Below are 25,589 nucleotides of genomic sequence, written 5' to 3'. Positions count from 1 at the left end.
CGGTTACAGAGTTAATAAGTGTATCGTACCGGAGTTACAAGTGAGGTGAAGAAAACGAAAGCTCAAGTAGGTGTGTTTAAAAAAAAAAACTTGTTTGCATTTAAATCTAGTGTGGGATAATCGATTGGGTGGATTGGGAGCAATACTTACTATGCAAGAATATGTTATAAAATATTAATTAAAATGCAAGAACAGGGGCTTTAAAAATTCCGTCACCATTAATCTTGTGGTCTTAACAACCGAATTTCGTACTACCATACAACTTAAAATCAAAAAAATTGTATATCATTTTAAATTAGATTTATTCAATAAGCCTTATTACTGGTAGCAATACATTGACAAGCGCCCACACTTCCGATGACAACTTGAACGAAATTCGCTTTCACTTATTGCTCTCGATTTTATACAAAGGAGCTAGATTTTGTAATTTCGTGTCTACGAATCGATTTCCTCGGTACCACTCCCAGACCCTTGTAAAGTTCTCGACCACTTCAACTTTGTAAAAGCTATAAATTTGCGGTAGCGGCGTAATGTACTATGCAGTTTCACCATTAAGTGAGATTTTTTCCAAATGGCCGCAATCGTTAAAGATCAAAGTGAGTGATCTAGATATAGTCGTGATAGTCTTATTTCAATATTATCATGCAAAAACCTATTTAGACTGTCAGGCTCAAAACATATAAATTTAGAAAAACTCATATTATACATATACAGGATGGTCAGTTCAAATGATAACGTGCATTTATGTCATGATCAGCGTTTACAATGTATATACGAACAATAAAACCAGAACAGGATGATGTCACAGTCGAAAAAACATCAGTGTTGTCATAATGTAGAAAAAAGTTAATAATATTGCTTATAACTGCTGAAAGTCACCATGGTCTACAGACAAAACGCTTTCTTACTTTATTTTCCGTACTTTCGAAACCATACCTAAACATAATACACAACGTAGAAATTGAAGAAGTATGAACAATATTTACAAAATTAAAGACTATTATTTCTGTTTCCAAATTAAACGCAATTACAAAGAGTATCTATACATATTGTATCAATCACCGAGAGATTGTGATTGGTCAAAAAAGACAGCAAGCTGCTTCAACTACCAACTGTGCTGAGATTCACGTAAATGCTGCAGATTTGTATATACCATTATACTTTCAGTAAAAAGCAGAATTTTGAAATAATCAATTTGACCGAAATGACGAGAAAATAAAAAATTTATCAAAAAATTAGAATTGAGATATACGAAAATAGGTGTTTTCGTAAAGAGAATTTTTCGGTGATTCTCTAACTGATAATCAAAGAAACATGTACACTGGCCACTTAGGCAGAAAATGTCAATTTCTGTTTTGAGCATTCCACCAATATTTCTTTGATATTCAGTAGCTTTGTTTGAGTTCATGATTCTAGATTCTGAACTGTTCTCCCACTGATTTGGGCCATTTGCTGTATACTGATTTACAGCACTAAGTATGTACAAATTATAGTGCAAATAGTCCAAAGCCATATTTGAAACACTTCAAAACAATGTTAATTGTTTTGAAGCGTACGTCTCTAATTACGTCACGAGGGATTGTGCCATGCTCATTTCCCTACCTTCCTTCCTGAATCCCCTATCTAACTAGGGGAATATGGCTTCTGCACTCTTTATGGGGCAGTTTGAGTTATCCAGGCTTATTATATGGTAGAAAACTCCATTAAACGATTTTTTACTAATTTTTCCATACTTATTCAGACTGTTCTGGAACAAAATCTAATAAACTATTTAATTGCCATGAAGATAATTAACTAAACAGTGTTACGTGATTAATTAGAACCATCAAAATTCTTAGATGTCCTTGCTGGAAAATTAAGTAGTTAATGATTAAATGTTAGTATTGTTAATTGATGCCCACAATTAACTTATTTCTGTTCTTTTGGTATTTAGAGCAATTAATACTAGTATTATAAAAGGTCTATTCCTGACATCAAAATAAGCCGATTTAGGCAACTTACCTTAGTCCGAAATTGCTCCGTCTTTGAGATACAGAGTGGTAAAAAAAAAGAAAAATCAGATTATTTTAAATGTGTGTTTTTTGAGATATGAAACTCAAATTTAGACACATTTTTACTGCGGCCGTTAGAAGGCGCTTTACAGTGTACTTCTGATGGTTTTAAGTGACTGTAATTTTTTTTCTCGGTGTACTTTTCTTATTTATTTTTTAAGAAAATAATGTTTTAAACACTTTAACGTAAAAAAGATACTCCTGCTAAGAACCGCTAATGTAAACCGTTGTCGAGATATTTCAATTTTTAGTGTTTTCGTTATTGTACCGAAATACTGTCACCTCAAATTTGTTCAAATTGTACCTAAGTGTCCAAATTTGGGTTTCGCATACCAGATTTGAAAGTAATATGCTACAAAATGTGCAATACATTTTTATTTTTTAACGTTACCACCCTGTATCTCAAAAACGGAGGAATTTCGAACTAAGGTAAGTTGCTTTAAATCAGCTTATTTTGATGTCAGGAATATCTCATAACATTTTGTACAGACCTTTTAGAGACACCCTGTATAACTCATTCTGAAATAGAAAGTTTTAAAATTATACTGATAAAATAGTATTAAATTCTGACTAAAAATTATAATTTCTAGATGAAATAAAATAATATGGTAAACCAACAAACATAATGAGCTTCAGCAAAATCAAATTGCAAGTCTTTACAGGAAATAACAAATTGTCACGATTAATATACAAATTGCACTAAACATATTCTGTCATAAATAATAGACACCTGTTGGTATAGTAACAATAATAATAATAATACGTCAAGGCCTTAAAACACAATTCCAACCAGCAATAAATGAGATAATTTCTGTTAAAATGTTTTGACGTTTCCGTGACTAAACTTATTACAGATTCTCAATAATTCTATTGTTTTTTGCGTTATAATGCCAGCCATTGTAATTCTTCTTGCATATTGATAAGACGCTTCAGATGGTTTTGAAATGGTAATTGTTCACCTTGCGGTTTAGTTTGATAACATAACTTTACGGAGATTACTGAATGATTCATGTTAAGTGACTTACTGATGAATTATTCAAAGGAATGACATTCTATGATTTACAAGTAAACGTTCAATATACGAAACCGATATAATGTGGTTTGGTCAAGTTTGTTCTTGACCGATGAGGAGGAGAATGTGGTATTTAGCCAAGTTGAAATAACCGCCTAGAAATTAGTTTGGCATTTCATTATAGTAATTACGTGGTAATTATATTCTTCAGTAAATTTCTGAGATTTTACTCGATTAAATTGACCGCAATTTATTAAGATTGAAATATTTAGTAAAGTACTAGTACCGATATTGTTTAATAATTTGTAAAGATGGAGAACCAATGTTGCCAACATTTAAATTATCCCAAAAGCGTTATAAAAAAGTTGCAAGATTTCACTAGAATTCTCCAGATTTTTTGATGTTTTGCTTTAATTCTTGGCAAATCCTTACCATGTAAAATTCAACTCATAAACCTATAAAATTTACTTAAAACGATTTAGAACTGTATACTGTTTTTGAGCATGTCATTTTTTAATTTTATAGCTTTATAGAGTGGTGTTTGACAGTTTGCAGCATTTTAACATGTGGAACTAGTTTCTAAGAAAACAGCTTCACTACATGTTGTCATCCGCAGTTTGACAGGGTGTTTTAGGTTTTAATATGCAAATTATAGATAGAGGACTATCTGAGTACAATAAGCTACCAAATGATTTGAAAAACTGTGATAATTTTAAAAATTTTAGTACAATGTTGAGGAAATATGTACTGTCCAACGTGTAAGGTAGTCGCCTCATGGATTTATCGGTTAATTTTTTTTTAAATGTATTGTATTGTAAATTGTATTTTAATTCTATTGAATATTTTGTACTATATGTTTACACTGTTTACTTTTTAATCGTTTTTTGTATATAGCATTTGGCTAAATAAATAAACATTATTATTTAAACCGCGTATTCTATGTTTAAAAATAACTACACGTATTTGCTATTTAAACTATACTCCAGAACTGCTTTGTTAGAGAAATTTAGGGTGTTAATGCTTTTTTGGTTTATTCTTCTTAGTTCTTACAATTTCTGAGATATTTACCTGATCTTATCATGCCCTACATTATTGGCCATTATTTAAAAGCCAACTTTTTGGAAAACTCTACAGGGTAAAATTTTTGGGGGTTTGGGACTCTTTTCTCATTCTCAAACGCAATTTTTTGTAGTTTTCGAAATATTGATAGCGGTAGTTTCCGATGGGACACTCTGTATATATCCTTTTTTGTGATATTTACCATTTTATGTAAAATTTTCATCGCAGATCAGCTAACGTTATTTTCTTGGTTTTAGTGTTCCATTTTGTTAAACATAAAAAATACGAAGATACAGGGTACTTAAAACTTGGCTTCAAAAAATGTATTTTGACATGACAGAAATTTTTTTTTATGAAATTTTACTATTTTATTTTATTGACCGTATAAAATAAGTTTGTATTATGTTAGTTATTTGAAAAATTGGTACTTTTCAGTACCAATCAGAATTACATGACATGACATGCTGTTTTCAGGTTTTGGACATTTGGAACATTTTCTCAAATACTTTCTGAATTCTGTAGGTTTCACACTTTAAAAGACCCAACAATGAAAGCCAACTCGGACTAAAACGATTTGTATTTTTATAACTGATTTTACATTAAGAAAAAACGTAATAATGACAATATTAAGCAGATTAATTAAAATCAATATTAGTTTAAATACAAATTTAGATTATTTGCCAAAATGTTTTACATCCAAAAATTATCAAAGACTACCGTGACAAAAATTGACTTTTATTAGGTGTACCACATGTAAAAAATAGTAGTATTTTTAAGAAAACATGCATTCTATTATTGCTCATAAATCAACTGAACTATTTTAAACAGTGATTAATGCACTAAGTCATTAATGCCGAAACATGCTCTTTATCCAATAATAAACCTGGTAATTTTTATGACCCATAACCACATTATGATAATCAACAAAACTGGAATGCTCTTATTCATCAATTTCACACTAATTACATGCATAATGATTGTATTTGCAAGTTACACACGGTAAGGTTTGTAGTTGATGGGTAAATACAGTTAGCACGGTTCCTGTTTATTAGTAACATTTTTTTTCCAGATCATACCAAACCACAGATTTGAAGCATTTGGGAGAAGTTTTTCATGTTTATTAGTAGTGAAAAGTCATCGAGGTATGTTTGTTCTTTTCTGATCACTTCTTACTAACTTATTTGCTTCTCCAGGTAGATGGGCTCAGCTTAAAGGACATTAAAGATAATGTAAGCAGTAAACGAAACTATTTCAAGATGACAATTACGTCCTTAAACTTTGTGGATGGCACAGTGAAACGAAAAAGATGGTAAGTAAATGTATTCAATGAAATAAAATTATTTATTCGCAAAACTTTAGTAGTTCACAAATATCACTGGGTTGAGTGTCCTTTCCGTACAGAAATATTCTACAGAATGTCTTATGCACATCTGTTGGACATTCATTTCTATACATGTTTGTCGATTTAACCACGATCATTTTCTTCATAGTTTGACTTGTCTGCATTTTTTTTGCCTAAATCCAAGAAAGATAAACCAAATAGAACCTTAAATTTACGGTTGACATCAGTGAACACAATTAAAAGGTTTTTAACAGTAATTATTGTAATTTCACACATGATTTGTTGCATTCAATTTGAAAATCCCTCAACAGTGAAGGTGTCACCGTTATAAAAGTTTTCAAGGTGTTGCTCAAGCTTATTTGTTTGAACAAACACCTTAAATCAATTTTCACTTCAACAATATTTATAACATATTTGTATACCCCTTGATAATTAAAAAATATCACATTTAAGTACATCCTTGAAATCTACGAACCTGCTATGAAAACGAAAGGGATCCATTAAACGTAATCGTTTATCAGTAAAGTCAACTTTAAAATTTGCTAGGAAGATGAAATTAGCCTAAGCACATCAATCGGTGCAATTTGATGATGCCAGAATGAGTTCGAAACGTTTCGCGAGTGAACAATTGCAATATGAAGAAGAGTTGGAAAGTTTAAGTGAAATTGCAATACCTAAACCTAAAGGATATGCAAAACCTTGGTAGGTAATAAGTAAAAAGTGTGACATTTATTTGCAATTTCTTTCAAAACTTTAAAGTACCAGTGGTCAGTTCATTGTTCCATCACTAACCAGTTGTCATTTCTGTTATGAAAACGAATTGTCAGTCCTAATAAATTCCAATGGTGGCAAAATTATTGAATTGGAGACACTAATGTCCGTTTCCCCAACATTGGCTAAGTTGAGTTTAAGGACAGCCTAGATAAGTTTTGTTTACTGTGTTATTTTAAACCTGATATGTCACATTCAAACCTCAACTTAGCTTAGGTTGTACTTAAAATCGACATAACAGGCATAAATGAACGTTTGCTTAACAAAGTGCCAAATTGTCTTCTGTCTGTACTATTAATTAAACAGGTAAAGGGTACGTTTCCAAGAGACTGAAGAGGTTTTCAAATCGTTTTTGTAGGTAATGTTTTCCCACAAAACGTTCTTTAACAAACCAAAATGGTATTTATGTATTGTTGAAGATACCTTTTTAGTTGAATGAGAAAAAATTATCCCCAAAATATACAGTGCGGAATGTTGACTTGCCACTCACAAGTTATATTACTCAAAATTCAAATTGTGCAAATATAGAATTGTCCATCTGGAACAGTTTACTAAATATCAAATTAAAAAGTAAAACTTCACAACTTTAACATCCTTAACGCATAGTATTTTCCACTATGTGCCTTTTAAGTTTGTGGGTTACCCAGTATACAGTGTGTCCCAAATTGCTGCTACATGTATTGGTATCTCGAAAACGCTAAGAGCTACAGAGTCGGTTAAATGGGGAAAGTTTTAGAGAATTTTATGTAAAACATATTTCCGGTTTGCAAATTAAATTATCTTTCTCCGTTTTCCGGAAAATTGGGAAAACGTCAGAGGCTGCATTTTAAACTCTCTTTAAAAAAGCCAAATAGAGTTTTGAAACTAAGACATTATTATTAGCACTTTTTTACGTAGAACACGATGGCGTAATTAGAAAATGTTGTCATTGGTTTCCGAGATATGGATGACTTTCTTATGGCCGCCTTCAAGATGGCTTACTAAAACTTTCCCCATTTAACCGACTCGGTAGCTCTTACGATTACAGAGATCCCAATACATTTAGAACCAATTTGGGACACACTGTATAGGAAAATTTAACGCGGACGTTAAAACTAGAAAAAATTCAGTTTTAAGCAAAAATTAGAAAACGTTTTCAGCAAAATAATTGGTAACCCGGCGAACCCGGTTTCTGCTTATTTGCTTGAAGCTGGCATATAGGTACCTATACTTACTCTTAGTACAAATGGAAATTCTATATACAAATTCAGTTGCTATATCTGTGTGCTTTTCTGTAAATTTGATTGACGAATAGTAATGAAAAATACAAATCCATAATCACATTTCGTTAACCAAATAACACTCAGTCGGCTCTACAAAGTTCTTATTTTCTGTTCTGTTCTACTAAGAATCTTATGTATGTAATCTATTATGTATTTAAATATTTGATAACAACTGTTATGGTACATTATTGTTTTCTTACTCTTACTACATAAAGCAAAACGATCAATCATTGGAAATGCAACCCTATAAAATATAAAAATACGTCAACACAAGAGATATGTCTTAAAAGTTATATTAATTTTAAAAACAATTATCTATTAGTATTTTTGCCATCAATGTTGAGTTTTCCGATCTCGATGGCTTGGTGGAGGCATTCTTCACTAAATATTTATGACTATTCAATATGTCTATGGCTATGTCAAAACTAATTTTTATTTTTTTTTTAATTAGGTCTAGTGAGAATGTGCGTAAATACAGCCTAGTCAGTTAAAAAACTTCTTTTGCAATTTCCGAGCAATTAGCCATGTCAATCAAATCAACACTGTTTTTCACTTTTCTTTTATTAGAGGTAGTTTTCTTTTGAAATTTCTGAACAATCAGTCAGCTCAGTCATGTTGAAAATTCTGGACAATTGGCCAGCACAATTATTAAAAACACATTCTTCTACTTTTCTGTTAAACATTTTTAAACAAAAATCAAAAAATGTATTACGAAACGTTTCATAAGTTTACCAATATACAATATACCACATACCATTTATGGGGTTCCATTGATATATGGAAGTTGAATGTCTTGACATTTTGTTTAACAGTTCCAAATGTTTAAAATTTATTTTCAGCGTGTAATATATGGAAAGATTGTATATTCTTACCCAATTACTCATACGACCATTTTTTTTTCATATTTTCTGTTATCTATAACGTCTTATATTCAAATTTTGCTTTATTACAACTGAGGTGGCTTATTTTATATTCTATAGAACAATCAAAATTCTCATTACTCATGTAGCTACTCCGGAAGGCAGCTGAATCAATCAACAGATGGCTATACAAACTATGATGCATTTTACCCATCTGGTATAACCCAGCTTAAACAACGCACATCCTTACCCTTCAAAAGTATTATTTTACCACCCTCGTATGCCGACTAACGTATCGATCGTTTCCACTCAGTGTCACATTTCAACCCAACATTTTGCCTAACCTCCAATGCAGAGTCCTATCCCTGTCACCCAATTCCAGTTCAAAATTCTCAATCCACTTTCATTTATATTCTACAATGCCCCCCATTTTCTAAAACTGTCTCTGCAAAAATTATGGTAGATTTTAAATTGCTTTTTTACCCGGACATTGTGCGTAAAGCAGATCTGTTGAGAAGACGATTCAAGACAAAGTCAAACAAATCGATCAGCTGCAATTTGGATGAGAACGATGATTCAGATGAGAAATGCCGGTGTCCCCTCCTTGTTAAGTTTAATGATAACGTGTGTGAAGCTGATGACGATGAAATGTAAGTGAATTAATAGTAAGAAACTTACTGTGAGGGCACTTTGTAGCTTAACACACAATATGATCACTACTCACTAGAATAGTATATCAGACTGGTTTTAGCAAGGACGTCATATCAGTTGCTAAAATTTTGATTGAGTGAAATTTAGTCAACCTTAATCCTAAATATCCAATTAGAGTAGATATCAAAAACTAATTAGGTTGGAAAAAAGTGTTTCTCCGTCAAAAAAATTTTATGACAAAATTTGTACACAAGATCCAATAACTCTTAAAAGTTAAAAAAAAAATCTGTCTGAAAAATAGGAAAATTGGAAAAAATCTTGTATGAAACCCGTTTCCAAAATGTCTTATAGTGTAACTCATACAAATTGCAAGATGCAAAAAACCTAACTTTTTCATGTTTTTTGCAGTCCACAATTCAAAAAGCGTTATGTACTGGGTGCCATCGCCCTCGTGATCATCATAGCGGTAATAATAGGAGCATGTTTCTCGTTCGGCAAACCCAAAGGACCGGAAGATGATGCCAATCTAACCCCTGCCAACCCTACCAAACCTTTACCAGCCTCCAGCTCCGTTTTGAGGGTATTCAAAAGGGCGGCAGTTTGTGCTGATTCGGTGGTTTGCGCCCAAGTTGGACGGTACGTATTTACAACCAAAACCATTACTAATTAGTTTGCTTTTGTATGCTTTTGCGTAACTTATTCACTACGTAAGTAAAATGTATTTAGCTTAGTTGGCTAAGGTAGGAGGTCGACTATTGAAAAAAGCTCAAAGTTCATAGACCCGTGTGTTACTAAATTGTTTTATTTTTGACCTAGAGTGTTGCCACTCCCGATGTTGTATTTTGATATGAAAATATTTTATCTAGGCTTTCTATCTTCGTGTGTGGGTAATGACTAGCGAGAAGACATGCGAATCTATTTACTCGCATTTCAAAATGTGTTATAATAATTAATTTAGTTGATGAATCAAAACGAATTTGTCGACCAAAAAACTTCTACAAGATAGCTAAGAGCAGGGATGTAAAGTTTCCGGAAAATTAAGTTTTGTTAAAATAATGAAAATCGTAAATTTCTACTGTTGACAATCTGTAAACCTTAAAGTATTAAATTAGAGAAAAATTACTTTCACGTTTCTTAGTTTTAATAGTTTAATATAAGCAACGCATTTAATCATAAGCTTTTTTTTCAAAAGATGTACAAAAAAAATGTCCAGTTCCTAGTAAAATTGGCATTATCAAAAATAGCTTATAAAAAAAACTTATTTTAGAAAAGTAATTTTTCTTTAAATTTAATGGTTTTGTTTGTATGTAGAAGTTTCTGAAATTGAAAATGTTGCAGTTTTTGAATGTGCAAATCAAAAAACAAAATAAAACATTACATTTTTTCAAGCTCTACCAACTAATTCTAAAAGTTTCATTTGGAACAGTTTTTTATAATTTCGAACAATTTCGAGTGGTGGTTGGTCCAATTTTAATACTTATTCAAAAGTAGAAAAGTAATGAATCATTTTTCTTTGTATTACTTACTTATTATGGTGTACTGACCAATGACTGACTAATCTAGAAAATTCTCTATGACTTCAAAATATTTCCCATTACTATACCAGACTAAGCTACTTTTAAATAAACAATATCAGTCACGTATACTTTGTATACGTATACATTTATCAATAAATATTTCCAATTTCAATATTTTTGCTTTTATGTTCTTATCGGTCCAGAGAATAATTAACTCTGCGCATATTATCGGTATTATTACTGCTGATTCGGATTAATTTCCAATTTCTAGTAATTTTCCATTAAAAACAACAATGTTCTTGTTTTGATTATTTACCTATCTAAATATTTGACCTACATTATATTGTAACATAAAGATTACACTAGGCGCCGTTACCCTAAGTTGCCCCGGTCTCCCCCAGTACAATGTTTGTGTCAGCAATATTGGCGAATTGGGGTCATGATGTGGGTATAAATACTGCACCAAAAGCACGTACAGATTACCGAACTCTGGGGTCTTCCCCAGAGGGAGGTCACTGACTGATCTCCGGGTTAGTCTGGGTACGCCTATTGTGCAACTTAAAAGTGGAGCAGTAGGTGACCAAGTGCCACACCCTAGATCAGCCCTAACAAAGGAATTAGTGTGGACGCGCAGCACGAGTTGCCGTTCCAGCTTACCTCCCTTTGTTAGGCTCTTCGCGTCTTTGCCGGCTCGGTGAATGCCCTCGGACCTAAGTCTAGGGTTCATTCACCACCGCTAAAGCGTTGCCCTCCGTGTACCTTTGCCTAGAAGCCAGACCACGTCATGATCCCCGCCATCTTAGCCATCTGGGGGTAAGATTATCGTCTAGGGATTAAGGCACTATTACGTAATAAAGAGTGGGTTACCTGTGGAAACCTGAGTATTCTTCCCCCTCAACCAACCCTTAACGTGACAATATTTTGCACGATTACAGGTATTTGAGCAGCTCATTGTGTATTATTAAATTATATATTTGTCTGCAACCTAAATTCCATCCAAATCTTTTAAGGTCGTATTTAATTTGCGTAGACAATTTTTGTTCAGTGATTAAACTAAATTCAATACAGGGTGTCTTAAAAGTGAGTCCAATGTTGTCACATCTGATACAGCAGCATTGGATTTTTGTTTGTCATTTTTAGATTGCTACTGAACCTGGTTATTTTTTGTTTTTATTACTTACTATCTAAATTTTGTCGATTTTGAAAAAAAAAATTCTAAAAATGACCACGAGTGCCAACTGCCATCTTAAATTTTAAAATTGCATTTTCTATAAATTTTGCATAACTAATAAGTTTTTGTTCACATTTTTAAAGAGAACCAGCATTAGATTAGAGAGAGAGAGATTAGAAATAAAATTTCAGTTATTTCAAAAACAAATGGTTTTTGTAATAACCCGCTTTAACTTCTTAAAGGTTTAACCAATTTTAACAAATTTGGTATCGTTGAACAGAATATTCCTTGGGCAATAAGAATCAACCATAATATAGTTAATATAGTTGAATCTTACCTTACTCCGCTAGGGGGCTAGTTTTGATACCATGACCCAAATTCCAAATTAATCCAAAAAATCAAACTGAATGATATGACTTTTTCTTTATGAAAAATGACCCAAGTAACATCCAAATAGGCTAGTAAAAACCGTTTTTTAAAATCTCGTTCCTACCCTCAAATATTGGAAAAATCAGATTATTATTATCAGTTTAGTCAAATAGGTATATTATATCCAAATTCCACATATTTAGGAACTACTTATAAAGATTTTTTGTAAAATTTTTACCATATGGCTAAAAAATATAAAAATGCGCAAAATGTGGAATATGCATATAGTATACTTATTTGGATTTTTAGGCTTACTTTTTAAACTAAAGGTAGAAGAATAATATGAAAAAGTGACTTCTATATAAAGTTCAGTATGCGTTTTGTCCTTTTTTGAAGCAACAGGAATGTTGATAATAAATATTTTTTATAATGCCTAAATGAATTCTATTTAGTCTCACAAGTGGCTTAACATCTTATTCATCTTGTAGCTAAATTGATTTTTAGTTTTAGAAAACTTACCGAGCGATGATTGGCCTTCAAAATTCCAATCATTTAATATTCCCAATATTTTAGTTTAGAAAAGATTTTGAAAAACAGTTTTCACTGGCCTATTTGGAAATAATATTCCAATTTGATTTTTTTGATTTTTTTGGAATTTGTATCATGGTAGTTGTGTGCAAATCAATCATTTCTGGCATCCAGTTGACTATACTGGAACGAAGGTTTTGTTCTTTGGTTATCAAGCCCTATAGCCTCTCTGATGAGCCGTAATACGGCGAAACCGGTCAGAGGATTGGGATTGATAACCAAAAAACAAAACCTCACCATTTTTTGTATCATGGTGTCAAAACTAACCCACTGGCGGCAAAGTATTCAACTAAATCAACTATATTTTGGTTGATTCTTATTGCCCAAGGAATGCTATTTTCAACGATACTAAATTTGTTAAAATTGTTCAAATCGCTAAGAAGTTACAGCAGGTTATTACAAAAACAATTGAACATGCCCCACCATCTTTCTTTTCGAAATAACTGAAATTTTTGTTTTACGAAAATGCTAGATAAACTGGTTCTCTTTAAAAATGTGAACAAAAACATAGTAAAAGTGCATAAATACAATTTTTAAATTTAAGATAACAGTTGGCACCTCTGGTGTTTATTTTAAGAACTTGAAAATATTTTCCAGCGATTCTTGATTCTTCATAGCCAATTTACCCAGTAATTTTTGTAACCCCAAAGTTATACGACGTACGGTTTCTCAGATATGGCCGAGGAACAGTCTTATTGGGTCACCCGGTATACTAGGTATATTTTTTTGACCCGTGTGACACATCATTAGTTTCGGAAGGTTTGTAGATACTAAAAAACGAAATAAAAAGTTCAGGTCCGTATTTAAAAAATTAAAGTTGATGATGGTATCTAAAAACCGGAAACGTCAATCCTAAAAACTAAAACTATTTTCTTGAAGAGAATAGTTTTAGTTTTTAGGATACACACCATGGCACCTTCCAGAGTGCCTCTTCAGGTGCCATTCCAAAATAATCAATAATAAAGTGGTAAAAAAAATAAAATAGACTTTTTCGGTTTTTGTCGAATATCTCCGGATGTAACCAAATTTTGTTTGAATTTTTTTTACCAAAATAAAAGGCGTAACTTTGCCTCCATTTAACTAAAGCTCTATCAACTATAGTTTCTGAGATGCTGAGGCATCGAATTTGTAACACCCTGTATAATAATGGGTCGATAATTCATGATTCAATTCATTCAGATTCAAGATTCAATTTGTTCAATTTCTAGGAAAAACAATTTGTTCAACCGTTTACAACGTAGTTTTTGCAGTGGGTACTTAATAAGGTTCGTTTTAATTTATGTACTTGGTTTGTTCCAGTCCGGTATGGAATCGTTCTAGAACCGGTTTTGCGCAGTAAAACCAAAACGCATTGTTTTTGTGTCAGTGAACGGAATTGGTACTATTCTAGAACGGTTGTTTTGCGGACTGAACAAACCTGTTATTGGATTTCATATAGTTGGGGAACTTTGTTATTAATTAACCGTATACAAAGTAAAATAACAATATACAATGGCGTGATAATAATAGTGCGGCGTATTTTCTTTTTGTATATTCTATATGATAAGCTTAGGTCAAGTTCTAAACATACGCTAACAAAGCACAATGGCAACGTCGACATGCTGATATAATTCTCGTTCTCCCTAACAACGAAACAACCTCTCCCAGCCAGGCGCGAGTATAAAAGCGCTAGCAACCGGCGCGTTTTCGACAGTTGTTTGAAAACAAGCAAAGAGACATTCAAAACGCGATCGTACACTCGTTCTACAGTGAGCAAATATCCTAGTGAAATGCAGCAAAAACACATTAAAATGTCGCCGGAGGCCGAGAGCCACTTCGATCAGTACGAGCATTACAATTTCGCTTATGATAAGCACATTTACGGAGGCCATAGCGGTAAACAGCGCACAAAGAAGGAAGCGGAATCGCACACCAACCATTTCGATCCTAGCGGACATTCTAGAAAAATCGTGCAGAAAATGATGAACACCGAGGCCAACAGGAAAATTAAGGCGTAAGTGATCGAAACTTTCGATAGTGTTTTCCCAATCCTGATAGACGGACGATTTTCCTTTGGCTGTTGTTTTTTCGGACTGTGATTTTTCTTTAAATGGACTTGCCGCACTAGTGCGGTAAACGGTTCATTTTATTCGCCTCGAACTTCAAGGCCGCCCAACATCTGATCAAGGCCTACGCAATGCTAAATTGAACGCGGTATACATACTGGGTGTTTTCAATTAGTGTTACAATGGACAGGAGGTGATTTGACTGCTTCAATTACTGTGTTAAATGATTTATTATTAATAAATTATTGTAATAGTTGTAAGTTTGTTTTGTACTCTATTACGCTTTTCAATACAGATTCTGTATTTTGATTTTCACACTAAGTGTTGAATAATTGAATAAAGAGTGCTTTACTCTGTATAGTAAAGGGTTATTGTTTTATTTGAACTTTCTACACTTGGTACACAAAACCAAAGCTGATTTCACTTGGTAATTAAATGATTCACTTTATTTGTATTTCTGAAAGTTTCTAGATTGTTCTTAACTTGTTGGCAAATTGAAACGAATATTTTGAAATTAAAACTTTGTGTTTTGAGATATCGATTAGAGCCATTCATAGAGAAGCTAATCCAAACTTATAAAATATCTCTTCTTACCAGTTATCCAACTATGGAATTTTTGACTGATGACACTGTCAGAAAACCTCCACACATTTTTTTCACCAATTTTTTCTCAAATTTGTATAAAGAATGTTAATTTCAGATGACTGAGGAGGTCAAAAAGAATCCATTAGATTAATAAAGAAAATTGGACAATTTTCGATTTATTTTCTAGATTATGCTTTTTTTTGCCAGAAGACCTTTCTAGACTAAAGGTTGTTTAGAGTATTAACTGTCGGTTTAACTGTCTATTTAAAAACTAGGAGGAGTGAATGAAGAAGCCTGATATACACAAACAAAGTCCCTACATTGACATTGGCATATGTTTGTTGATGGAAATCACAAACCGAAAGAAAACTTAGCATTGTAGCCAGATCAGAAAACTTAGAAAACGGCTATGATTTCTGCTGTGTAAATCATACCGCCAACTGACCAATCACATTGCCAACCTAATTCACATTCACTCATAGTTTTTAAATAGACTATAATTTTGTTAAAGTGAAACGCGGTTGTCTTATACAAAGTTGTCGTTTTCTAGCATTTTAAACCATTTTTGTTCTGTGGAACCATGACAATATTGCTTTTTTTTGAAAAAATTTATAAATATTTGCGTTTACGATATGGAACGTTTTATGAAAGAGTATGCGTGATTGCAATCATATTATAATAAATACATTTTCATCCTGATTTTGGCTTTTAAAAGTTTTTGAAAAACTGAAATAAAAATTGGAACTTTTTAATTTTTTAACGTCAGATGAGTAAAGTGAGATGTTGTTTGTTATGAGTCGTTTTTAAAGATTTTCAAAACTTTTTTCAATACCAGAAGAAATCTGAAATTTTCTCTTTTTACAGCATAAGGACCTGATATGAGTTACATTAGAGAGCGTGTGATGGATTGTATGCCTGTCATTTAACGTCCCAAAAGCTATCCTTTTATAGCATCTTCAATTAAATTTTTTTAACGTTTTGAAATAAAAAAAACTTCGTTACAATAATGTCCATAAATCAAAATCATATTATTCAGTGACGAGTTATTTTTATCTAAAAGTTGGTATAATCCAATGGCCTGCATTTTACACCTGGTAGTCAAGCTATACAATAAAAAATTATAATAGCTATTTATGTACTAACGGCGTTAGAGAGAACATAATGTCCGAAATAGCCCGAGAGACAGATTTCGGCCTGATGGACATTATACACTCTCTAACGCCTCTGGTACATACAATGTTTTATGTTTCACCTAATTCAGCAATTATTTATTGTTTCTGCACTGCAAAATGCAGCAAAAGCTAACGAAAGTTTATTACCTAAAAAGTCAAGAGCATCCTAAGGTAGGGAATACATAGTTTTTATGGCATGAAAGAATGAAAATGACATTGCTAGTATTAAAAGAGATTTCAGGACGTTATAAGCGGGCGTTATGATAACGTCTGCATATAATGCCCTCAGTTTGTTATGAACACTATAACCTACACCTTTCCAAGGTATTATGTATTCATAACGTATAAGTGAACATAAATGAAATAAATCACACATGTGTTTTATAAACAAACAAATATTATGGCTTTTCTTGTTTGGTACTAAATGTGTTGATTATTTAACACACTGTACAGAGTGATCCAATTGCCATGATTGCTATCTAATTTGTTGAACAGTTCAGATCTCAAGCTGCAAGACACAGTTGTCGAATTTTGTTCAGTTTCTGAGATATAGATACTAACTTCAATTAGTTCGGTTATAAGCTGCTTGTTTATTGTTTTTTTTTTGTGTTTTAAATTTTATTTTTAAACTTGCGAAATTGTCTCTAGAGCAATGATGGGGAAGGGCGTTTTCAACATTTCTAATAATTATTCAAATAGTCTTAATTTAACGCCATTAGGTATTTTTAGTTTTCCTCGATGTTTTTCTTGATATTTTTCTAATTTAAACAGATTGTTAATATTTGATTTATTTTATTCTACATTACAGTTCTAGGATTGGAGTAAAATAAAATGAGTTCTAAAAGGCCAAACCACAAAGTATTTGAAACTGGTTTTTGACAACTTTTGTCTGATTTTATCCGACCTTGTAGCTCTTACGGTTTAGAAGATAACAATAGCTGCCGGTGATCCGGCAGGGTGGTCAAAATGCTATATCACCCTGCATATATTCATCCAAAAGTATTGAAGTAATAACCTATTTTAGGACAATTCTAAACCTCAAGTTCTAAAATGTAATCATTTTTAAATCACTCTGTATAGCTTAAAAGACATATTGCAAATGACAATCTGGAATATCTTAACGTTGAATGATTCCGCTCAATATTCCAAACCATCAGTAATTTTTTTCATGTTTCGTTTACAAAATATTTTTACTCTGAAAAATTTGGGCGATTTGATGAACTGTATTTCTGTTCATTTGGCGTTTTTGAGCAACATTTACTAAAAACGTACGATAATACGATATTCATGGTGGCTGAAAAATTGTCTGTCTTTGTCAAGTCACTGGACTTGAGGCAGTGGTCAATTTGAATATCTACACGAAATAATTGCTCGAATAGTCAAATATTTAACGCAACTGCCTACTCGTTGTTGGTTTTTGTGATAAGATTCTGGCATATTTTTCAATCAAACCGAGTTTTGGTATATATTTTTAAAAAAAATTGAGTTTTTCAACATAAAAGTGTATTTTTCTTCAAAACGATTGACTTTACAGCTTATGACCAGCTATGAGTACCGTTTTCAGTAGAAAACATTGGCGGTTCAGATGGGGCGTTTCAAAATCGTACTTTTTCCAGTAGCGTAGAAGCTGGGAAGTAAAAACACCAACTACCCCTTCAAAACCTACACCAATTATGACTAAACAAAAAAAGGCACAAAACATAACTTGTTATGATTAGAAAATATTTGCAAATGCTATTTTCTGGGCGATAAAAGGTTTCGGGGCTATTCGCAAAAATCTTTTTTTTGTCTTTTTATCTCTAAAATGCACTTTGTGAGGTGTATTTTAGAGGGTGTTTAGGAACTTTTTTCAAATTTTTGGACAAGATAAACACCCTGTAGACAAGGCATTATTATTATTTATGTCAGCATTATATTCCCTGTTAATGTGTACAAAGAACCATTGTATAACCGGAAGAATACCTCGACTAGCCCTGTACTGATGTCAGCTGATTTAAATCAAGTTTCTAACCAGTTCAAAATTAATTTTCTCGAATACAACTATATTGTTAAGCTTAAACTGACCTTCAATGCCTTCATCGACTCGTCGAGGTGGCAGGCTTGGTTCAATAAATCTAAACAACCGATTTGTGTTTATTTTGAAACAGTGTTAACCTTGACCAATTCAATGAAATTGCGCAGTTATTTTTATTATTATTTATACAGCACATTTGAAAAACATTTACATCACTTTTGTGGGGTTTAAGAGCGCGATAAGATTAACTCACAGTGTATAATTAGTAATAATTATTAAATGTAAACAGAACAACGTGACATTGGAAACGCAAATTCGATAAAGCTTTTTCAACACAAAAATAACGAAAAACTACAAGGTGAAAACCTATTTCCGCTTGGCTATTCATTTGAGTGAACTTAGGTTTGCAAAACCCACTACAAATGAAACTAATTATGAAGCAATATAAAAAACTCAATAAAAACTATCCTCGTTTATCTAGGTTAAATGATTTTTACTGTTACAGAGACATTCTCGACAAAAATGGTACCGCAGTGGACGCGGCCATCGCCACCATGTTTTGCAATGGGGTGGTCACCATGCAAAGCATGGGCTTGGGTGGTGGATTTTTGATGACGATTTACAAGAAAGACGAGGGAAAAGCCTATTTTTTGAATGCGAGAGAAAAAGCTCCACTGGCAGCCAAAAGCGAACTGTACAAGGCTAATGAACTTATATCCCGAAATGGTAGGTGATCATATATTTGTTAACTAAATGAGTTATGACACGCATGAGGTGAAAGTATTTAATAATTGGAAGGTGTGAGTAAACTTTCGAAATTAATCTGGTACAGAACACTTTTGTCTTGTTTATCCAATTAGGGTAGTACTACTTGACAGATAACACTGTAATTGATCTGTAATATAGTGGATTCCGGTAAAGCTTCTAGAATAAGCGATCACATACAAATCGAGAACAACGCAGCTATAAATACGCATATCCTTAAATTACTTTTTAGGTCACCTACACCACTTGTATACCTAGTTCTGGAAACTTTTCGATCGCAAGGTGTAAACTTTATCTTTTGTTTACCCACTTTACGAATATTTATAGTAAATATAAAGGTGGTATTAACGTTTTATAATGGATAAGTTAGGTATATCGATTCAGGTGTTGTGAAAGTCATTAAGTAATGCAAACAAACATAACCATAAAAAGTCTTAATAATAAAGAAGCAAGTAGGAAAGCGGGGAGGATTTGGATATTTTCAGGAAAATTGCTACTATTAAAATTTATATTATAATTATTATATTTATATGCCGTAATTTGTTTGAGACATTCTGTATTTAACTTCAAATTAAAAATTCTTAATCTCTAACGTACATTACTTAAAAAAAGGAATATCTGGTAAGAGTTGGCTTGACCCACGGTTTACGAGATATTTGGATTTAAAAATCGCGGTATGTATGATGTATGCATACGCAAATTTAAATTAAGTCTTAGTAATAAGTTGAGGTAAAGGCGTTTAATTAAAATAACTACCATTAAAAACTAAATTATTATTTTTTCTCAGGAAAGGGAAGAGAAAAAATAATTCTTATAAGCATATTATAATTATTACATATACAACATCTACCTTGTAAAAACATACTTAGATATTCGGGGGTAACAAAATTTGATTTTAAACTCAGTTTTAAGGCTAGAGGTCGCCACTTGCAGCAAATAATTTGCTTTAAAATTGACATAACTTTTTTTCTATAGCCAAGTAACAACTGGAACCCAAATAGGTATATGTTTTTCAATATCTTCTATCCAAAAAAGGCGATTCTCGAAATATTTGCAATTAAACTATTGAGCTGGATGCATTTATGAGAAAAATTTAAGAAAATTTTGGTTGAAATAACTGCCAAACTGACTCAACAGCATTTTGAGTTTGATTTCATAATTTGCCTCGGTTATCTATCATTTCTTCATACACAAAGAGCTTCATACACAAAAAAATCGGAAACTTAGTTATTTCTCACTTGGAATGAGAAAAGGGCTAAAGTTCCATCCTCCAAAAAGATGACAAATTGCAATCATGTATGGCACCGAATAATTTAATTACGAATATCTCGAAAACGGTTTTGATCTTAGGGATACCAACTAAGTATACTTTTTCTGTTCAGAAAATATTGGATAACAGATACTCGGATGTCAGTTGTCATTTCGCTTTACCAGAAAAAAGTTAAACTTTGACCTCATAAATACACCATTAAATTATTTACCATTACTCTATATCAGCCCTCCCAACAGGCGGCGAGCCATTGGGTGGGGAATAAGGATGAAAGTTCAAGTTTAAGACCAACATTTTGAGTTTTTTACGGTCCCTATACCCCAAAAAATAACCGAAATACAGAATTTTCAATATTTTGATATAAATACAAAAAAAAATTGAAAAAAAAATGAGACCAACAGAATGACTTTCTACACCCACAAGAGTGGATCTGATTTACACCGACTTAGAACCGGGTCAACTTGTTTGCGGAGCGATAGGTAGTTTCAAATTGAATTGTTGACCCCCTGTATATGTTCAATAGGGTTGTGGTTTGCACGAGGAAAAAAAAGGAGTTCAAAACGACCATTTTGAACTTACACAAGTCGCCAAAACCACAAAAAATGGCGGAAAAAACGGAATTTTGAAAACTTTGATGCAATTTCAAAAAAAAATACGGAAATTTTGCAGAGTGCATAAACGGCACTTTTCTCTTGGATTTGTTAAAATTTAGTAGTACATAGAGTCTTTGGCGTTTTCAAAATTAGTTTAGCTTAAAGGCACCGGAAAATGGAAATCTTACATTTTGGAGCGAATAACTTAAAATGGTGTGATGTCACTTTATTACTACAGAAAAGCGTCTTAAACACTGCACTTCTGCCGAATTCCTACTTGCCCCCCTTCATGCAAATGTTCATTTTTTTTTTAAATAGCCCAATTTATTAACTGTAATGTTAAATCAATTTGAAAATAACATATTGTGCTATTTTCAGGGCCTTTATCTGTGGCAGTACCAGGAGAGCTCAAAGGATACTGGACCTTGTACAAGAAATTTGGAACCTTACCCTGGAAAGACTTGGTGCAACCGGCAGTCGACATCTGCAACAAAGGCTACATTATGACAAAACACCAATACAATTCCTTGTTCAAGATTAAGTTAAACAAAACTGACGTAAACTTCAAGTAATACAGGTTTTGTAACTGTTGTCGATCTAATCATTAATTCACTTTTTTGCAGCGAATGGTTTAAAGACAAAAATGGCGAGTTTAAAAAGTATGGTTCCAAGGTGGTTCCAAAAAAATTGTGTGAAACCTTAAGTTTGATAGCTGCGAACGGGGGTGACGATTTGTACAATGGCACTTTATCTAAGATGTTTTTGGAGGATGTTAAGAATATGGGAGGAATTATTACCGCTGAAGATTTAATCAAATATGAGTAAGTTATATAAATTTGATAGTACCAAAATAACTTACTTTTGCAGGGCTCTTTGGATGGATCCCATAACAGCCAAGTTTGAAAACGAAGACACACTATACACGTCACCTCCACCGGGTTCTGGTGCCATACTAAGTTTTATTCTAGGCATCCTCGACGGGTATCACTTTAATAGAAGCAGTATAGAAGACGTCAATACCACAGTGTTGACCTATCATAGGATCGTAGAAGCGTACAAGTATGCCTATGCCAAGAGGACAGAGTTGGGAGACACTAATTTTGTTAATATTAGTGAGGTAATTATTGAATAGTTTAGTGTGAGTGTGTAAATCAAAGAAGAATATTATCAAGTATCATATTCTACCGTATGTTAATGATAAAGTATCATAGAATACAAAACATGAAAAGCTAGCTTGTTAGTGGCATTACAATATACTGGTCAGGATGGACGACCTGAGACAGTGGATTTTTTGCCATTTTGAAACTAAACAACGGGTTTTGATGAGATTTTCTTTGATTTTAATGCACTATAACTGTGCTATACAGTGTGGAAAAGAAGTCATGCAAAAAAGTTAAGTTACACACGAATTTGTGGCACCCTGTATAATTGGGCATAATTCATGATATTGAGAACTGTTATATTTATTTTTGCGGTCGATAAATCGTTCCAATTCGATATTTCTTTGGACATAGGACGTTAATTAAGAAACATCCAAAAACGTCCCGAGACATGGATCAACAAGTAACAATGTTAAACACAATTACAAAATGTTCCTTTGGTAAATTGACTGTAACTTTAAATTTTCCATTATTGCACAAGTTTTTCTCACACTTTGCCTGTTTCTGATGGCCAGTACGGTCTTATCAATGATGGAGATCGTTTTCAAATTATGTGACAAAATCTGCTTACTTCCGCCTTAAAATGACAGATACAAAACTGCTGTCATAACTTAATTCGAGATGGAGTACTGCATTGAGAAACGCCCAACAACGTCCCGAGATATTGACCTAAACAACACTTTCTCTATTGTAAAACAAAAGCAAAAAAATGTTGGTTACCTGAGGACTGTTTTAAAATTTAACTTTTTTTAAGCTCTTTTTTCTTATCTTGTGTGGGTACAGTTATAATGTATTGAAGTCAAAATTTTTCTCTTTGCAGCTAAAAATTAAATAAATCCAGCCTCACGAAAGTTAAAACCGTATCAATATCCATGGTTTCGTTTCAAAATAGCGCCATTTTAAAAATGACCTAAAAACCAAGTATTAAATATTCCATTTTTGTGTTATTTTAGCAATGACTTGATACAATAGTATGTAATTTTTAAAATTCATTTAAATTGTAAAAATAGTAGTTTTCCTAATCAGTGCGGGAAAACTACTTTGCACTAGGGTTACGAACAATATTTTTTAAAGAAATAACTATAAATTTTTTTTTTTAAGTTTTATTAACAGTTTTCTCGCATAGTGTGCGGAAATTGCTAATTTGCATATGTGTGCGCAAAGTAGCTTCTTTGCGGTCATTTGTAGAAAAAATTAAATCTAGTGTAGTATGCTTCCTTTATTACTGTTGTATCTGACAATAACAGTACCACTTTTCAGCTATTGACAAATCTGACTTCAAAAGAATATGCTGAATCCATAAGAATGAAAATATCAGACAACAGAACGTATCAAGATCCAAAACACTACGGAGCTGTATATTACGATAAAGGCGACCATGGAACCGCTCACATCTCAATCATTGATCAGAATGGGGACGCTGTTTCTGCCACAAGTTCCATAAACCTTTTGTAAGGCCTAATTGCCTTGATATTTTAATGAAATTAATAAACGACTTTCTAGCTTTGGAAACGGCATGACATCAGCACAAACCGGGATAATATACAATAGTGTGATGGACGATTTCTCTTTTCCATATTTCAAGAACTTTTTCGGCTTGCCGGGGTCTCCCAACAATGAGCTTCGACCCCAAAAGCGACCGTTGTCGTCTATGAGCCCCACTATAATTGTGGATAAAAATAAGGAAGCCAAAATGGTTGTTGGAGCATCCGGTGGAACTGTCATCACCACATCAGTTGCTTGGGTAAATATTTGAATGTTATGCTGTTTATATTGTGTTTGATGGTTTGAACTGGTTTGCTTTTTCAAATTCGGCGTTACTTTACTTTATGGCAAGGTTTACAGGAAGTACCATTTTAAAAGCAAAAGTTAAATTTGTTGTAGGAATTTTGGTACAAACTGTAGTACAAACCACTATTTTTCGTCAACATCATCGTTGAAATATAAATGAAATTTGTCAGATCAGTAATTTCTAAGAAATAACAACTAGAAAAATGATATGGATTCACATACATTATCCAAATACTTATCAATCACATGTGACCTATTTAAACAATGATTACTTGGTAATGGTAATATGGTAATGGTAGGTGTGGATGGTGACAGATGTACTGAGATCTATATTGAACCCCATCTTCTTCTGCTATCTCAAGGTTTCCTTGTTCATAGCAGCCCCTCAAGATTTAGTTCCTTTAGGATGAGTTTCAGGATCTTGAGTGGGTCTGTTAGAGATATTTCTTCCACAGCCAGCTGGTATAATCCCAGTGTGTTTAATCTTCTGTAGCGTACAGCATAACACTCCAGCAAGATGTGGTGGGGTGTTTCTGGTTCTTCTCCGCAGAACCTGCAGGTACTGTCCTCTTCTAGGCCTAGCTTCCTTAGGTGTTCTCTGAGTCGACAATGACGCGTTAGAAACCCCATTAATCCCTCGAGACTAATTTTGCTGAGGTTAATCAGTGTCTTCGATCTTGCTCGGTTAAATCTGCCGAGGAGATCTTTGGCCTGCCTCAGTCCTGGAAGTCTTTGCCAGTGCGTTGCTCTCAGTTCTTCTTCAGATTTATTAAGTACTTCCTGGACATATGCTTTTCCAACGCCGCAGAATGGTTCTGGCCCGATCAGTGGCGCTGATGCTCCTTTTCGTGCCAAAGTGCTAATGATTACTTATTCATTCTTAACTTCTGGTTGATTATAATATGGAAACAATTTTTCAGACAATCATGCGCTCTTTATGGTTTGGAGAAAATATCAAAGAAGCAGTAGATGCCCCAAGAATCCATCATCAACTCTATCCAATGGAAATTATGTACGAATATGGAGTTTTACAGGTAAGATAGTTAACGTAACAGATTTAACAAACCTTTATCCTATGTCTTTTGCAGCAAATTATTGATGGCTTAAAAGCGTTAGGACATAAAGTTCGTCGAGATTTGTCCTCTGTTGTGTGCGCTCTCAGGAAGGAAAAAGACCAAATCTCCGCTAACGCTGACTACCGAAAAGGGGGCGATGTTTTCGGCCTAACTTAACACTATACTGCATTTAACTATTTATAATTCATAAACCCACACACCTCACTCAAAACTAAAAATATACGCTTGCTTGAGGAATCCAAGTGATATTAAAATTACATAAATTTTATTGGAAAGCTTTGTTTTGTATGTGTTATTAGTTGTTATAATGTGAATATTGCAATCAACTGTACATTTTTACCTGTATTATATGATAAATTGTGAATATTGAAACTAAAAGTTTTTTTTTTTAAGATACTTAAATTCAAATTGTAGTGATTAATGTTGAAGGTAAAAAAATCTTATTGTTAATCGTAGTTTTTGTTT

The 25,589-nt window shown here is 32.9% G+C and overlaps 3 protein-coding genes across 5 annotated transcripts in view; 2 read left to right on the top strand and 1 right to left on the bottom strand.

Moving 5' to 3' along the window:
• LOC145732245 (uncharacterized) overlaps window positions 1-9,052 on the bottom strand; it is a 50,388-nt gene extending 41,336 nt beyond the window's left edge. The window contains exon 1 of the mRNA XM_081984403.1: window positions 9,036-9,052. The gene's annotated coding sequence lies outside the window, so the exon portion shown is untranslated. The remainder of the gene's footprint in view (window positions 1-9,035) is intronic.
• LOC145732219 (scoloptoxin SSD14-like) lies at window positions 1-25,580 on the top strand. 3 transcript variants are annotated; one of them, XM_081984343.1, is made up of 12 exons: window positions 1-66; window positions 5,192-5,264; window positions 5,316-5,431; window positions 9,417-9,644; window positions 18,975-19,195; window positions 21,476-21,665; window positions 21,721-21,918; window positions 21,965-22,214; window positions 23,518-23,708; window positions 23,761-24,001; window positions 24,969-25,082; window positions 25,137-25,580. In XM_081984343.1, exons 3-12 carry the CDS (start codon window positions 5,379-5,381, stop codon window positions 25,278-25,280), a joined length of 1,830 nt encoding a protein of 609 aa, XP_081840469.1. In that variant the 5' UTR covers window positions 1-66; window positions 5,192-5,264; window positions 5,316-5,378; the 3' UTR covers window positions 25,281-25,580. The 3 variants fall into 3 exon arrangements, with proteins under 3 accessions (XP_081840469.1, XP_081840461.1, XP_081840454.1); XM_081984335.1 differs by lacking the exons at window positions 1-66; window positions 5,192-5,264; window positions 5,316-5,431 and adding an exon at window positions 5,969-6,166; XM_081984328.1 differs by lacking the exons at window positions 1-66; window positions 5,192-5,264; window positions 5,316-5,431 and adding an exon at window positions 8,709-9,007.
• Window positions 14,331-15,063, top strand: LOC145732314 (uncharacterized). Its single transcript, XM_081984469.1, has one exon. It carries the CDS (start codon window positions 14,423-14,425, stop codon window positions 14,648-14,650), a length of 228 nt encoding a protein of 75 aa, XP_081840595.1. The 5' UTR covers window positions 14,331-14,422; the 3' UTR covers window positions 14,651-15,063.
• Window positions 25,581-25,589: the final 9 nt, after the last annotated feature.

This window comes from Ips typographus, linkage group LG1, assembly GCF_016097725.1.
Source record: "Ips typographus isolate SLU linkage group LG1, UJ_Ityp_2.0, whole genome shotgun sequence".
Taxonomy (NCBI): Eukaryota; Metazoa; Arthropoda; class Insecta; order Coleoptera; family Curculionidae; genus Ips; species Ips typographus.
The sequence above is the reverse complement of the archived record's forward strand: the minus strand, read 5'-3'. Positions and strand labels throughout refer to the sequence as shown.